General features: G+C 42.4%; 1 protein-coding gene across 2 annotated transcripts in view; it reads right to left on the minus strand.

The window, feature by feature from the left end:
* Nucleotides 1-15,966, minus strand: part of jarid2b (jumonji and AT-rich interaction domain containing 2b) — a 106,333-nt gene that overhangs the window by 36,209 nt on the left and 54,158 nt on the right. For both annotated transcript variants that reach the window (XM_083926152.1, XM_083926151.1), the window contains exon 3: nt 9,468-9,588. In XM_083926152.1, the coding sequence (XP_083782278.1) occupies nt 9,468-9,588 (121 nt within the window). The remainder of the gene's footprint in view (nt 1-9,467; nt 9,589-15,966) is intronic.

Here is a 15,966-nt window from a genome sequence, read left to right on the forward strand (position 1 = left end):
CCTGACGGCTCATTTAAAGACACAGCTTCTGAATACAGGCTGTGTGCATTTCTCTGTGGATTGAATGTTTTGATACTTTAATGATATTTTTATATAGCACATTAAGCTGCTTTATGATACATTTTTTTAAAAAATGGAGATCTCACTTTTACAATATGGGACTTTAAACAAATTAGTGGACAGATTAACACTAAATGACCAAGCAACTTAATGTGAGAGGGAATTTAATGACACGTGTGTCTGAGGTGCTGAGGTCACATACTGTACAGTGTGTCCCTTGCAGACGATGTCCAGGTCCTCCTTGGCCGGTATTAGTGGGAATCGCTGTGTGGTTTGGTTTCAGAGCTTTGCCGTACCACTGTAACCTGATATCTGGATAAGGCTGGTGAGTGGAACACGAGCTAGAAGTCGCTGTGTTGATTTGTGCAAAGGTGCAAAGGCCTCTGACATTTAAAACACTCTGCACTCTTAATGCTGTGGAGTTCTTTGGATAAGGGCCATAGTCAGCGATGCCAAAAATCCAGTATTCATTGGAAAATAATTGTGTATCTTAATTAGATCCGTTTTAAAGCTCCACACATACCACTAGAAAGATAATGAGAATAAGGAAAACAAATAAAGACAATGCGAGCTTAAACGCACGCCTTGATTTGAGTAATGAAAGTGTGACAGTCCTGAAGAAAGACAGTAAGACAGAAAAACAATTCTCTGCGTTAAACTTTCATATATACTTACAAGAGAGACAGAAACTGACAAAAACAATGCATAGACAATACATGGCATGTATGAATGCTTGTACGTATGTCGATACCATATTTGTGTTTTACTAATTAGAACTGTTTCAGTAAATGCATCCATAGAAAACAGTCAAAATCTGGCTGCTTTTTTTTTTTTAATTATGGCACATCTGAACCAAGTCCTGGGTTTTCCACAGTGTGTTCAAGGTTTGATAGATGTGAGCACGAGGCTGGGCTCGAGTCAGACTTTGTGTTCCCTCCCATGGTAAAGGTTATTGTGTGAGGAGAAGAGCACTGATCAAGAGTCTGTACCTTAGGGGCTGTATTAATTGGCTCCAGATGGCCCACATGGTCCTGATAAAAGACTACCTCGCTGCAGCTGGCTCTGTGAGAGTGTGCAAAATGTGTGTGTGTGTGTGTGTGTGTGTGTGTGTGTGTGTGTGTGTGTGTGTGTGTGTGTGTGTGTGTGTGTGTGTGTGTGTGTGTGTGTGTGTGTGTGTGTGTGTGTGTGTGTGTGTGTGTGTGTGTGTGTGTGTGTGTGTGCGCTTGAGTCCATTTTGTACAAAATCAGAGCAACACAAATGTACATGTTTATGTACATAAGAGTGAAATGTGTATGAATGTGTTTGTGCAGAGTTGTAAACTTCACAAAATGTGCATGTGTTTAATCAGTGTCTCCATATATTTCTGTGTATGTTGTCTGGCAGTCGATTCGGATCTAATCCATCAGAAGATAAATGAGTGAAAAGGAATTGTGTATATGCGAAATGATCACACTGCAATTGACACCATCTGTGTGTGTGAATATGAGCATTAAAGCAAGTGTATGAAAGAGACTCAGCACCAAGGCTACTATGTTTTCCTTGTATCATATTGAACTGCAAATTACAGAAGCCCTGAGAGGCAAATGAGGATTTTTTTTTTCTTCTGGTGATCCATTTTCTAAGTCTGATCTAGATTGTTTTGTCTCCTGTGTTTAATCAGAGTTTCTCAGTTTGTTGTGACAGACAGTCCAGTCGCATGTTCATTAGTTAGTTAGTGTATGTGGCCGTGAAAAAACGTCAATGTTTCACACATTGGGGTGAGAGATGTGTGGAGGCAACCCCAGCCCACTCTTTTCTACCAGTATTTTGAGTAGAGAGAGACAAAGATAACATTTTTTTTCAATTGCCAAAATGTTTTTTTTCACCCGTTGTCACAGATGAAAAAACACGAACTTATAACAAGTTATTAATAACAATATAACAACAACTACTCAGGGCTTCCGTAGTGAATTCATTTCCACAAAACGCAACTTAAAACCTTTATGTAAAACACTACACTGACCACATCATCTATTTTAGGATTTGTGCTGGGAAACTAAGATTGACTCTCCTTTCTCGAAGCATTTATTGCTTTTCTGTTTCCATGTATTTAGGAGAGGGGTGGCACTGCATTGAAGTGACCCACTGACCTTGTGATCTTCACATATATATACAGCCCCTGTATAGACCGTCAAATAGACAGTAAACATGTGCACACCAAACACAAATAAAGCACAAATAAACACCATCATTTGTCAGTGAGCCAAGGCCACTAAGAGGACAAACAGCAGCTAGAAGTTCAGTGGTACAGGCCTTAATAACTATGATAGTAATGTATATACTACAGTATTTCAGTTTATTGTGTCACCAAATGTCTTTAATGCTCAACAGCTTTGTGTTGACATCAAGATAAATGCGAGGGTGTTATTCAGAGGTGTGATAGAGTGTCTGTGTGTGTGTGTGTGTGTGTGTTCAGCTGTGACAGCAATATGCTTCAAGCAGTCACAATAAGGTTAATATTCATTTGAGATAGAAGATATGGCAGAGCCTGTGTGCATATTTAAATATAACCTTGGCTTTTCACTCGCTGCCCCCTTTTCTTGAATGGAACGATGAGAGGGGAGATGGCCTGATAGGCAGATGTGGAGAGAAAAGACATCTTGACAATAGATCGAGCTTAGCTGTATCTCTGTGAATATATAAATGCTACATTAGGTCAGGTGGAAGTCAGCCATTGTCCCCTTTGTCACCTTAAAAAATGCTAATGTACAAAAGTGGTGCTTCCACTAAAAATAAGTTCAAAACACCAATCGAGTCTGGCCCAGATGTGGCCAGAGGTTTGAATTTGTGATGAACTTCATGGCATAAAGAAGAATGAAACAGTACTTCCTGCGCTGCTTCCTTTTCCCTCATGGCCAGATAGAAAATGATAAAACACAGCACTTAAATGTAGACTTTGTAAGCAGTCAAGGTCCACTGCTCACGGTTATTCACCATCCCCCTCTCACAGCACATCTGATCTCAAACCCTATGACCTCTCACCTTGCAGTCCTCCATAAATCGCCCTTGGGAGTGGCTGACCACAGCCAGATTAGGTCAATAAACATCAGAGATTGTTATTTATGTGTTTAGCAATCAGTCGAATTAAGCCCAAGTCCTGTATGTAGAACTTCAGAGACCTTAAGTGGACTTGAGGCCTTTGGGCTAGAGACACAGGAGACTGGGGCTCAAACTAGAGATTTGGGGCAAGTGGAGTACAGTGAGGCTCAAATACAAAAAAATACATGGGTAAACTGAATAGTAAACATTAATGATCTTATTTTTCTACTATCTGGAGTGTAGAATTTTCTGTTATTTTAATGACTTAATCTATATAATATATCATTTCTTGGTATCTTGTGGTTTAGCTATGAGAATAACTAAAGCTATGTTACCACTACGAGACTTTCAAAGTCGTCAGTTTGCGGCAATGATCGCACTAGGCAAGGCAAAGCAAGTTTATTTGTATAGCACAATTCAACAACAAGGTAACTAAAAGTACACAGAACTTGCTGTCTTGTGGTCTTGATTTCAAACTTCCAGAGTGAGCCAGCGCCAGTGGGTCACACTCTGTGATAGATCTTTCACCAGGAGGAATCCCTGCGCCTGGTCTCCAAACTATGTTTGTCACAAACACTAATGCTAGAAGGGATACCGGACCAACATCATAAATAGGATTTTTGGATGTCCGCAAGAAAGAGTTGTTGGTGGCTGATTTGTATAAAACAAAAGAAAAGACAACAAGGGTTAGGAGGTGTTGTTGGCACACGTTCACAAAATAGCCACACGTTGTTACCATTTATGATTGTTTCTAAGTTTCCTCTAGCTGAAACAACGGCTTCGGTCCATTGCAAATGCGACACATACAATAAAGTTCTTGTTGTGACAGTGGACCCCTGTAGCCTACTAGATACCTGGAATGCATCAATGAGGCACCAGTTTTCTGGTCAGTTCACATATTTGCCCCCAATCCTGGGGCTCCACTCCGACAACTGTCAGCGAGTGGAAAATCAGGACTTAAGTCCTTTACTGGCTACTAACCGTAAGCAGGTTTGAAAGAAATTGAAGTGAACATGTAAACATAAGCATGATGACCTCCACACCAATCACACACTACTCCAGACTGATCCATCTCTCAGCAGTGCGTTTCCAATTTACACATTCTCAGGTTGAGATGACAACACCGACCCTTCCACACAGGTCACTGCACTGTGCAGTGGAGCACCTTGTGCTACACTATTGAAACATTTTTACTTTTACACACAACTTCCAACTGAGCTCTGTATTTAATTGCACAGCAAGATGTACTGTTTCTTGCCTTTGACTTCAACCAGCTACCTTTAAAATGGAATACATACAAGGTTATGCTTCTAATTCAGAGGTGTCTCAAAATGAGATATTCTAGTGAAATACCTATTCTAATATATTGGTTTTCTGAGTCATCTTTTAAAAGGCCCCATAATGTAAAAAGTAAGTACTGTACGGTTGGGATGTCACAACTAAGGCTGGGCGAAATGGCCAATAATGGCCATGGTATCATTTTCATCAAAATCAATCCTAACCTCCATACTTTCAGACCCAAAACTGTGCAGAACTTATGATACAAGTTATTTCGTAGTTACTGCACTTAAAATATATATTTTTGCATAAGGTGAAAGAGAAGACGGTCCCAATTGTTCCAGATACGGAAATAACTGTATACAGTAGATCCTTTAAACCACTAACATTGTGTTGCCAAGAAGCACTATGCAAACCAGTTGTAACATGGTTAATCTGTGCTACAATCACAGCGCAGTTGCATTTGACAGTGATTATGGGAGCAATTCTATGCGCTGAGTGACATTATGCACTGTAGTGGATGGTAAATATTCCTTTATCCTGCCATTTTGGCAGAGCTGAATGCTTTCATAAAGCTGCAAAGGGCCAGTGACAATGAGAGAAGAGTTTAAATTATGTTTTTGGGCATTGACACGCAGACATGCAGGGGTGAGTCGCTGACAGACTGACAGGGGAAAGCAGAGACAGAAAAAACATGCAGTATTTAGTGGTGCTTTTTGAAAAAAAAAAAAAAAAAAAAGGCACATAAAGTCACCATTTGACTGGAAAACCAGTGTCATTCTAACTGGCTAAAAGCTCAGAGAACTATCTGTCCACCTTTCCAATAAGATTGATGTCCATTTGGTTATGTGAGTACTCCACTGTGTGTGTGTGTGTGTGTGTGTGTGTGTGTGTGTGTGTGTGTGTGTGTGTGTGTGTGTGTGTGTGTGTGTGTGTGTGTGTGTGTGTGTGTGTGTGTGTGTGTGTGTGTGTGTGTGTGTGTGTGTGTGTGTGTGTGTGTGTGTGTGTGTGTGTACAACATTAGGTGTTAGTAGTACAGCTAGGTGTTGCACTGCATATAGGTTCCTTCGCATCTAAAGTAAATCAATAGACACATTATAACCCCCTATTAACACACACATTGTGTGCGTGCAGGCCAGCGCGCATATCAATGTAATCCTTCATAAATGGAAATAGTGATTATCCATTACTGACAAGAATCATTGGTTACGCTAGACAAGACAAGTGTGTGAGTGTGTATGTGTGCGGGTCTGTGTGTGCACACACTTGGCATTCATTAAGTCGAAACAAAACAAGCGGCAGCAGCTGAGTGTGTGAGTGTGTGTTTTGGCTGAGACAACAGAGAGTGCAGATTCAAAGAGAGCCAAAAGTGGGGTTCAGTAAAGAAAGAGGAAAAAAGGAGACAGAAAAGAGGGACAGAGAAAGAGAGAACGCAGAAATTAAGTTAAGAAGGCTGCTTAAGAGGGCCACTCAACTTCTGACACACACACACACACACACACACACACACACACACACACACACACACACACACACACACACACACACACACACACACACACACACACACACACACACACACACACACACACACACACACACACACACACACACACACACACACACACACACACACACACACACACACACACACACACACACACTAGACAATCAAGCCACAAAAAAGGCCTCAATCTCGTGAGAGCAGCAATACTAAAGCAATATATCGATATAAACCAGTGAATGATTTACTCATTGCATTTATGACTTCACTTTTTTTACAACATGCTGACGCAATGCCAACATGACAACAACTTATTGGAGAAGATATTTCTGTGGCAGCAGAATGTTTTATGACTAAACTGAAAACTTCCTTCAGGCACCTCGGTGGCTGGTAAATTACACAGACTGTGTTAAATCTAAGTTAAATGTGGGAGAGGAACACAAGTTCGGCCGGGAATAGAAGTAGGTCAGTAAACCATGGTAGTGAAGATGAGACTGTGTGAGACTGTGTATGTAATTTTGCGTTTGTGTGTGTAGGGCCCATTTTTGGCAGGTGAACCCCATTTGGAGAATATGGTCATGCTGGTAGGAGAGGGCTACAATGAGCTGGCATGTTTGAGGGGTGTGCTGCCAGTCTCTCCACCAATCTCAGGAGCATGGGAAGGCAAACACAGAGTTGATCTCAAAGACTTCTAAAGGGGGCCGCTTCCTGCCAAAAATCACTCGCACCTGTCCTTCTGTCTCTGCCTCCCTTCCTCTCTTTCTCTGCTGCTCCTCCCAGTCTTCCCCTCTCAGTCGGTCCCTTCATCCTCCCTCCACAGTGTGAAACTTTTTCTTAGTTCAAAATTGGAAACAGCCACGCCACAGCTCCTCCCTTTTTTTTTTTGGCCGGTGCCAGGTGTAAAAGCTCCTGGCATTAGTCCTGTTCAGGAACAGTGTGAGGTGGCCATGCCAGGGCACTGGAGTCCAAACACACACACACACACACACACACACACACAAACACACAAACACACACAAACACACTTTTAAGAGGGCATGAGGCATTGCCAAGTACTGGCTGGGCTTGTGTTTCATTAGCATCAGATAGAAAGCCTTTCTTCATTCAGTCCTGCTGTGTGTATGCATGTTTGTGTGTGTGGCGTGAACTAATGAAAACCACGAAGCAAACTGGCTTCAACCTGAACTCCACTCAACACAGCATCACAGACCATCAGCACAGGAGATAATAAAAGTGTGAGTGTCCTTGTTATAATACGCTATTCCTTCAGTGCTTTTGTTCCCTTAGATGGGAGAGTATTTATGCACTGCTATAACACAGGCCAGAGGCTCCCTCGGTTTCAATTCCAGACTTTGTCTTGTTGTCAGTCAGGCCGTCCCCATTACAAATATTCTCAGAATGTATGATCCAGCCTGATTCATCCTGTCTGACTTCAAGATAATGATTTCTACTGCTCTTGAAAAAATAATATTTCACGGCTTTCTTTTACACTTTTACCTTTATTGCATAGTCCAGGATATTTGATTTCCATGAATAACAAAGCCTCTAACTTTTACATCTCTGGAACAGCCTCCTGAAAAAAAACTTAATTTCTTATCATCTCCTTCAGAGACACGCTCTTCTATTTCAAAGCCAGGTAGATGAAAGCTTGCAACGACCAAGCTCAGATTTGGAGGTTACAGTATCGAATGACAGCAAGCAGGACTTAGGCAGGTGCTTGACACACAGTGAATGGAGCCTGTATGGGCTGCTCATTACAGAGGGACATCTGCTGCTGTCCGGCCCTCAGACTCCACCCCTAGCTTTACACCGATGCTTTGATGCCCTGTCAGTGTGCATGTGTGTGTGTGTGTGAGAGAGAGAGACCAGGGGCAGAACAAAACACAAATACACGAACACGCACCCACGCTCACACACACACACACACACACACACACACACACACCTGCCACCTACAGTAGCTGGCTGCTTGAGAATAAAAACATAGGAAAAAGGTTTATGGCAGCAGGAAATATATGTAATTGTGTACTGTTTTGTTTGTGAGTGCATGTGGTGTGGAGGCGGAGGAAAAGCATCATCTTTGAGACACACCAGCCATTTTAATCTGTTGTACACTCTAAAGAGCATGATTATTTTGTAAATCATATTTTCCAGCTTGTGATTTCAAAACCTTCTTCATGCCCAATGCATTAGAAGCATCACATTTTCCATACGCCTTATTCCGTTTTCCAAGAACATTTGTCTAAAGAGAGAGCAGCGTTTTCCACCAATCTCTGAAAATTACTAATTTTTTTTCACAAATCCATTTTAATAATTCACTTGTGATATAAACGCCTTCTTCATAGAAAAAAGAAAAGAAAAAGAAAAATAATAAGCTGGCAGGAAATTAACAGCTTATTGTACTCTGCGACAAGCTCCATTTTTAAATTATTAATTTATAAATGCATGGGGACATTCCTTTAAGCGGCTAATTATAAACGACTGCAGTGGCATTTGCGTTAAAAGGGGGATGTGCTCATTAAAAGACCTTGGCGCTCTTTAAAGGGTGGTACTATTTACACTTCTCTGTTGACTGTCAACTTCTATCACAGAACTAATGGACAACTTGCTCTTCTGCAAACTGTGTACTACACACACTTATGAGGAGTGAGGGAGGAGGACAGGGGGAGAAAAGTCAGAAAAAGGACAAACGAGTGTCCATACAATAAATGCAATGAACAAAGTAGCGCTGAAACATTTTGAATTGATTTTGCTGGGGTTGTTGTTTGAGAGAATACATGGTTAACCATGGGGAGACAGATGGAATTAATTATACAGAGAGAAAGGGAGCGAATAAGAAGATAATGCGCGTGTTTAAAGCAATTCTTACCTTTCTTGCAATTCTCAGTTAGAGCACTTAGCGCTTCCCTCCAAAATCCCACCCTCTTCCCCCTGCCTGACCTCTGAAGCTCCCTCCTCCCCTGACACGTGCGTTGAGAGAGAAATGCTGCATTCAAGTGCCATGGTAAGTCCAAAGATTCGGACCTCCAGCTAGGCAAAGTGCCTCCTACTAGCGAAATTGGGGGAGATTGACCTACCCCAAATTGGCTAGTAGGGGGTTATCTCTCACAGGCATTTCAGTGCACTTTGACTAGTTGCAGAGGGAGAAAACTTCGGACTTCCCACGACACTCGAACGCAGCATGAGCAGCGCAAGTGAAACGGAGTGACAGATGACAGGCAGGAAGCTCAGCAAATAATTTTATTTGGATGACAGAAAAGTAAGAATTGCTTTAAAACATAGGAGAACTTGATCTTGTATCATGGGGCAGCTTCTTAACCCTCGGAGCTCAGGAAATTCATCACATTACAGTCTGTAACTTGTGCAAAGTTTGTCATCACAACCTGGCACATTCACGCTTACAGTATCAGCAGCCTTTGGCATAAACTCAAGACAATTCTACACCAATATAAGTTTCAGGGCCCTATAAAGCTCTTTTATGGCTCACAAACAGGATTAGGAACCTTACACACACACACACACTAAAAAAAACAACCACAGTCTCACCTCTTCTTTGCAGGACCGTCCTCACAGTACTCGCGGCTGCCATGACCCTGAGAGCGCAAGGACCCATCTTCTTTGTGGCCCTTTGATCCCGAGCCATTTAGCTGCCCATTGGCTAGAGAACCTGAGGAGAGAAGCACCGAAAAGATCAGCAAATATTTTTTCTGACATTGCATTGTTCCTTTGTGATCTATCACCAGAAACTAAAGCTATATTTTGATCACATAATATAGCTTTAGCTTTATAGCTTTAGTCTCTGGGGAACAAACATTGTTTTCATCTGACAGTGTTAATAAAGCTTTCTGTTTTTGTTTTGATGCAGTACAGAGGGCAAAAGGCAGTAGATACATTTCTTTTGATACGGTTATGGTAGTCGCGTTTTATCTGAAAGTGTAGACAACATTGAAGAAGAGAAGAGGGACAGGAAGAGAGAACGGGATGAGAGCAGAGATGCACTGAGCTCCTGGGCAGAACGCATAGGCAGTCACTGCAAAAATAGTGACACGTTGTCTATCCAGCGATTGTTACTGAGTGACAAACTCACATACAGTCCTTCGTATCACGGATTCCACAACTACTGCAGCATCACACAGGGCTAGTTTTGGAGAGAGGTGAGTTATTTTTCATTTTCCGGTCCACATAATACCTAGTCCAATGCAACTGCTTTTCTCTGCTGACAATTGTGAAATCTGCCCTTTGACAAAGAATTAAAAAAAACAAAAACAAGCCCGAGGCAGTGAGCAAAGTGAACAGATATTGCTGGACGTAGGGAGCCAAATTGACAGAGCCCTAATTAAATATTTAGCAAGCAACTCAGACAAACAAAATAAGCCTCCAGACAGATTCTGAAATCAAAAGCAACAACGACACAGAGAATTCAAATTAGGTCAAATGGAGGAGTGGAAGTCGGTGGTAATTAAGGAAGACAACCAAATTAAATAGATATCGCTTGATTTTCTCATGGGCAGTTCGACTCGCGATTCTTTGGAGTGTGTCACACAGGGAAACGACCGGGGAAGTTCAAAGCTTTTCAGGTTTATCTAAAAACAGAAAAATGCGGGAGCTGCCTAGGAGACTGTAACCAACTGGAGACATGTTTAAAACTGCAGCTGAAAAAATCACTCTGCAGAGCAGAAGATTTATATCAGTGAGCAACGCAGCGGTCAAACATTTGACACTGATAGTAATTCATCACATTTTACTCGTTTTGACTTGTTTGACAAGTATTCCTGCCTGACTGGACTTTTGTATGGCAGGTTGTTCAATTATTCACGTTCATTTTTGCAAAAACAAATGGTGACTCACTGAACATTCAATCTTCCAGCATTTGTTTAAGCTGTCATAAACCTTTTCATTCACCTTTCTACATGCAAAGCACTTTCTCATTGGCCAAGGGGTCCTTAGTTTGTTGCCTTCACAGCACGCCCAGTGAAATTCCATTTAACTGATGCTTCTGAGGGACATGTCAATCCCCCTGCTCCGCAAACCCTTAATGACGGGTGTCAAATAAATTAAGATAATAATGACAGTGGAGCGTGGGTTAGGATAAGTGGCAACTTGAATGATATCCTGTTAGCGAAGAGGCTACTGTCGAACAAGCCCAGGCATTGTGTCGTGTGAGAAAGATGGGACTAGGAGTAGTAAGAGCAAATGACAGCATAGGAGACGTGAAGAATAGCAATTGTAGAGCAGGTAAAAGGAGTTTTCAAATGTGTGATTTAAGAGAGATTTATAAATGTGCTTTGGGCTGTATGAGCGCACACACACTCATTATTGCATAGACACTTCGGCGGTTGTTTTTTCTCACACACGCAGGGCAGGCCGGTACCTGAAAGCCGGAGGTACAGTCATCATGCAAACATCGTTGCGGTCAGAAAGAAACAGGCGTCGGCGTGGTGAGTAAGGCCATTGCACTGCTGGCAATGGTTTATGTTGGTGTTGGAGAGCCTCAAAGTCTATAGGCCAGTAGTGAATCATTGTCTTACAATGTCATGGTTAGCACGAAAGGCACATATGCCTTTAAATCAATCAAGAGGTTAATTTAAAGCACTTTGAAGTGTCCCCTTATGAGTAAAAGTAAAATTTCATAAAAATTAAATAACCGTACATGGCAAGAGAGAATTCAATAAATCTGAGTTTGGGAAAGGTTTACTACACTTTTTAGGATAATTCTCAACGACTCAGTCAGATTAAGACATATTCCAGTACTTCATTTTGGCTGCGAAAAAAAAGTTTAATAGAGAAATCTGGGGGAACTGATCAAAACTGATAATAAGTTGAGGCACCACAGAGTAATCACGACTTCTTGACAGTATGCTCATTAACTTTAATTGTGCTCAGAAAATGACTGACGCATGATGTCCCCACAGAACGCAAACAGAGGCCCATTCCACCGCCCCCTCTTCTACTCTTCTCCACTCACTCCCTCGATTTATCCCCGCCCTGTTCTTCCAAAGAGTTGTTTGACATATGCTGGTTGCACATGAATGCCCACCTGAGAGCTGGGAATCATGGGAACTATAGGCAGAGGACTGTGTGCAGACAGGCAAGGAGCCAAAGGCCAATGCTTAAACTCAAGCTCCGGGTGCTGGTGGGCTTGAGGCCTAGGTAGTGGCAGAGCTTAAGACTGGGATGAGATGGGGCAAAGGAGGGAAATGCTAGTGTGTCATCCCCAATAGCTGCTCCTAAGGGGGGTGGGGGGTGGTGGTGTCTAATCAGATTTATGCATGTTTAACTAAGCCCATCGCCTCACTATGTTCACCTCAAAGTCTCGAGAGAGCAGGGGGGAGTGAGCAGAGGTACATAGCGTAACATAGCATATCACAGGGCTGAAAGGAGCCTATTAGTGTGAGCTGCAGTAATAAGTGGAACTGTAGCAGAGCCAATCAAAACAGGGGCAGATAGTGCCCTTATAGGTTATTGATTACACTTACAAACAGACTTAATGTTAAAAGGAGTGCAATGCCATACATAATAATGGGCTTTGAATATAGATGGCTATGATAAAATGCTTTTCTAGGTTAGCAAATATATGGTTGTAATCTGTCTTTTGACTTCTGTCTTAAATGAACAATTCTGTACAATTTGCAGTAGAACTTCTGTTACACGCGACTTTAATCTAAATTTCCCTCTTGTAAACGAGAGCGCTACATGCATTTCATGTCCTTTGTTCAAGTAATCATCTGTGCCTGTGTGTGATTAAAATAACCGGATAATATAAAAAGAAACAATAGGTAGTTTTATTTTAGGGAAACTCCCCAAAGTACCCATTCCCAGAAGCTTTTCAGAGCAGAAGCAAATACTAAATTTCACTGCCTGGTGAGAGGACTTGAAAAAGCTCCAAATATAATGCTCTTACCACCAATTTTGACCAAAACAACATTTCATGACATTTATCACAAGCCAGAACAAAAGCATACAACAATGTGAAGCTCAGAAACCTGGCATCTGCTTTGTGCAGTTCAAGGCTGTAAATCTAAAGCATCAAAGGGAAAGATGGGGCTCTGTAATGGCTTGATCTGTGGTATAAACAGAGAAGACGACGACAGAATTGATGCAATCTCTTTCACTCTTTTGATACATAAACTCTCCTTCTTTCTGCTACTGTGATTCTCTTAAGCCCCTTTCACACTTGACAAAAAAACAACCTCTAACACCCACGAAACATCTTGCTTTTGTCTTGAGTGGGAGAGGTTACAATCAGCATTCATTCCCAGGACAAATGACTCTGCAGTAGCCACGGGTATTTATCTAACAATCTGCAGTGATGGAAACTTGATACCCGGGAGGACGTGGTACTTTTCGCCCCTTTTTTCTGCACAATGCAATGCTTTGTCAGGAACTTCTGCAACTGTTTTGTCATCTAAGCCACAAATGATGTCCCTCTTCATCCAAAGCAGTGCTCAGACATCATTTCAAATAGGGCCTCATTCGTTTTCACTGAGTTTGAAAGAGGGACGAATTTTTCCCAGTAACAGGAAAAAAAGAAGTAACCGCCTCAATGCTGCTTTCTACTGTTTACTAAAACTGTTTAACGCCCGTTTGGGATGTCGAACATGATACACCAGGAAAGAAAAAAAAGAAGGGCATACTCATCTACTGGCAATAGGATGTTTTTGCAGGTGTTTCTGTGTTCAAAAATGCTATTTTTATAAAATTTAAAAAAATTGCACATGCTAATTTGGGGGGGGGGGGGGTATTATTCGTCACCTTTTATCCCACCTTACATCCTTCTCTCTGCTGGTATTTCAGAGAGATAATAGAGGGCCCACACAGTGTTTTAGCTACCACAGGCAGCCACAGGGGCTGACGGCATGGGAAATACAGACAGACATCAGAGTGACAGCAGAGCTAGCGCTGAAGGAAAGGGGACGACTGGCATAAAAAAAGGGTAGGAACGACAGGTCCTGAGACGGGCAGGCAGACAGGAATAGAGGGGAAAGAGAGGGGACAGTCAGAGAAATTGGCAAACAGGGAGCCCTCTCTCGTCAGCCCCTTCTGGATTTTGGCCAGGAGCCAGCTCCTCCATCAACAGCACTCAGGGAAATGGAGAGGCACGAAAGGATGGCAGGGGAGAAAAAAAGGTACGGACGAGTGTGGAGGGAAGAGATGGGGAGGTAAGGAGGCACAGAGAGAACATGTAGCAGAGAACAGTAGAGAAAGGGTGGGAAAACAGGACAGAGGGAAAGGAAGGAAGGGTGGCGATGGAGGAAGAATGGAAAAAGAGGGAGGGAGGATTTGGTGACTGATACTGTAGGTAGTTAAGACAGATGGGGCAGAGGACAGGAAGGACAAAGCGGAAAAGAGGGAGATTGTGAAAAAAGGTAGACAGAGACGGATGGAGGGAACAGGAGGGAGAAAGAGGCTGCGTTGGTGGTGGTGGTGGGGGGGGGGGGGGGGGCAGAGATACATAATCGAGGAGATTGAGCAGCGGGAGAGAGAGAGGAGACAGGAGCTTGCGGAGAAGGCAGTAACCAGAGTCCTATTGATGTGTAATGAAACCCTGGATCGGGGGAAGAGACAACCGGAAGGACAGACGGATGGAGAGACAGGCATGAAAAAAAGAGAGGGAAGAATGTGGCTGTGACGGAGTGGGAGAAGGACGAGTGGGTGAACGGGCGGAAAAAAGGGGATGCAGAAGGGCATAATGTCATTTGTTAAATAATGCAGGCAGCGAGTGGGAGAAGCAGGAAGTGTGATGGATACAGATGGACGGCTGCCAACAGCGAGAAGCAAAGTGGCCGGGGAAATGGCATGATTGCCGGCTATGGGCAGGGAGAAGGCTGGGCGGGTGGGGATAGACTGCCACACACACGGACATGCAACTGACTGACAGATTGCCACACCCCTTTTAAAACAGATAGCCACTGCTGCCACACAGTGACAGGGAAAGGAGGAGAGAGGCTGGGGATGGATGGAGGTATGTGGGGGGTGAGACAGATGCCTGGGGAGGGAGTCAGATGACACTTTTTTCCCCAAAATGGAGGATGCTTATCTCAAAATATACCTAAGCAGACAGGACCTTGACTTGACTTGGACCACATCCTGTGTAGCTTACACGTTTTTTTTTCATGATTAGCAGATTAATTGATTAGTCGATCAACTAAAAATAAACTACTTTGATGGTGTGGTTTTTTTTGTAATGTTTTTTAAATGGCAACAATTCCCGAAGCTTCTCAAATGCGGATTCATTCTTCTGAAGTCTACTTTTATAATAAAGTACATCTTGGGTTCTGGGCTATTTTTAGACTTCACCTTGGAATCTTATTATTTATCACTATTTTCTATTTCTATTAATTGATGATTAACTGACTGAGACAGTCTGCTGAATAACTGATAATGAAAATAATTGTTTGTTGCACCCTTACTTTCAGTTATTTTTCTATAAAATAGTAAAACAAACACTAATGAATTGACTATTTCTGAGAGCCCAAGGCAATGCTTTAAAATAGCTTACATGTCCAACAAACAGTCCAGAATCCCAAATTATCAAATTTATATCAAACAGAAAAAAATCCTCACATTTGACAAGCTGAAACCAGCAAATATTTGACATTTGTGCTCATGCAATTACACTTTTCTAAAGATTTTCTGGCAATCAAGTAATCAATTAACCAACTGATCATTTAGATATGACAGTTATCTTTAATACATCATCTTCTCCAACTATATGACACATCTAAGTATGTACACTCATGTTCTGGCTATCCAAAATGGTTGATAGTTTCATAATAATGCCTGTGTGAGGCTGAAAACTGAGGCACATGTCTGGCACTAACATGAGCCCAGACTCTCTAACCCACAGTCCTCTAAAACAGCAGGAACTGCCCACTCAGGATGTAACACACGCTGAGTGTGATCTTCCAAAATGGCTGACAGTTTCACCACAACGTCTACGTGAGACGAGAAACTGTGCTGCTCGTACAACCTCCAAAGCCTCGCTAACCCACGGTGCTCTAAAACAGCAGGGCCCGTCTATTCAGCCAGGATCCCTTTTGTGTCA

This window comes from Echiichthys vipera, assembly GCF_963691815.1.
Source record: "Echiichthys vipera genome assembly, chromosome: 13".
Taxonomy (NCBI): Eukaryota; Metazoa; Chordata; class Actinopteri; order Perciformes; family Trachinidae; genus Echiichthys; species Echiichthys vipera.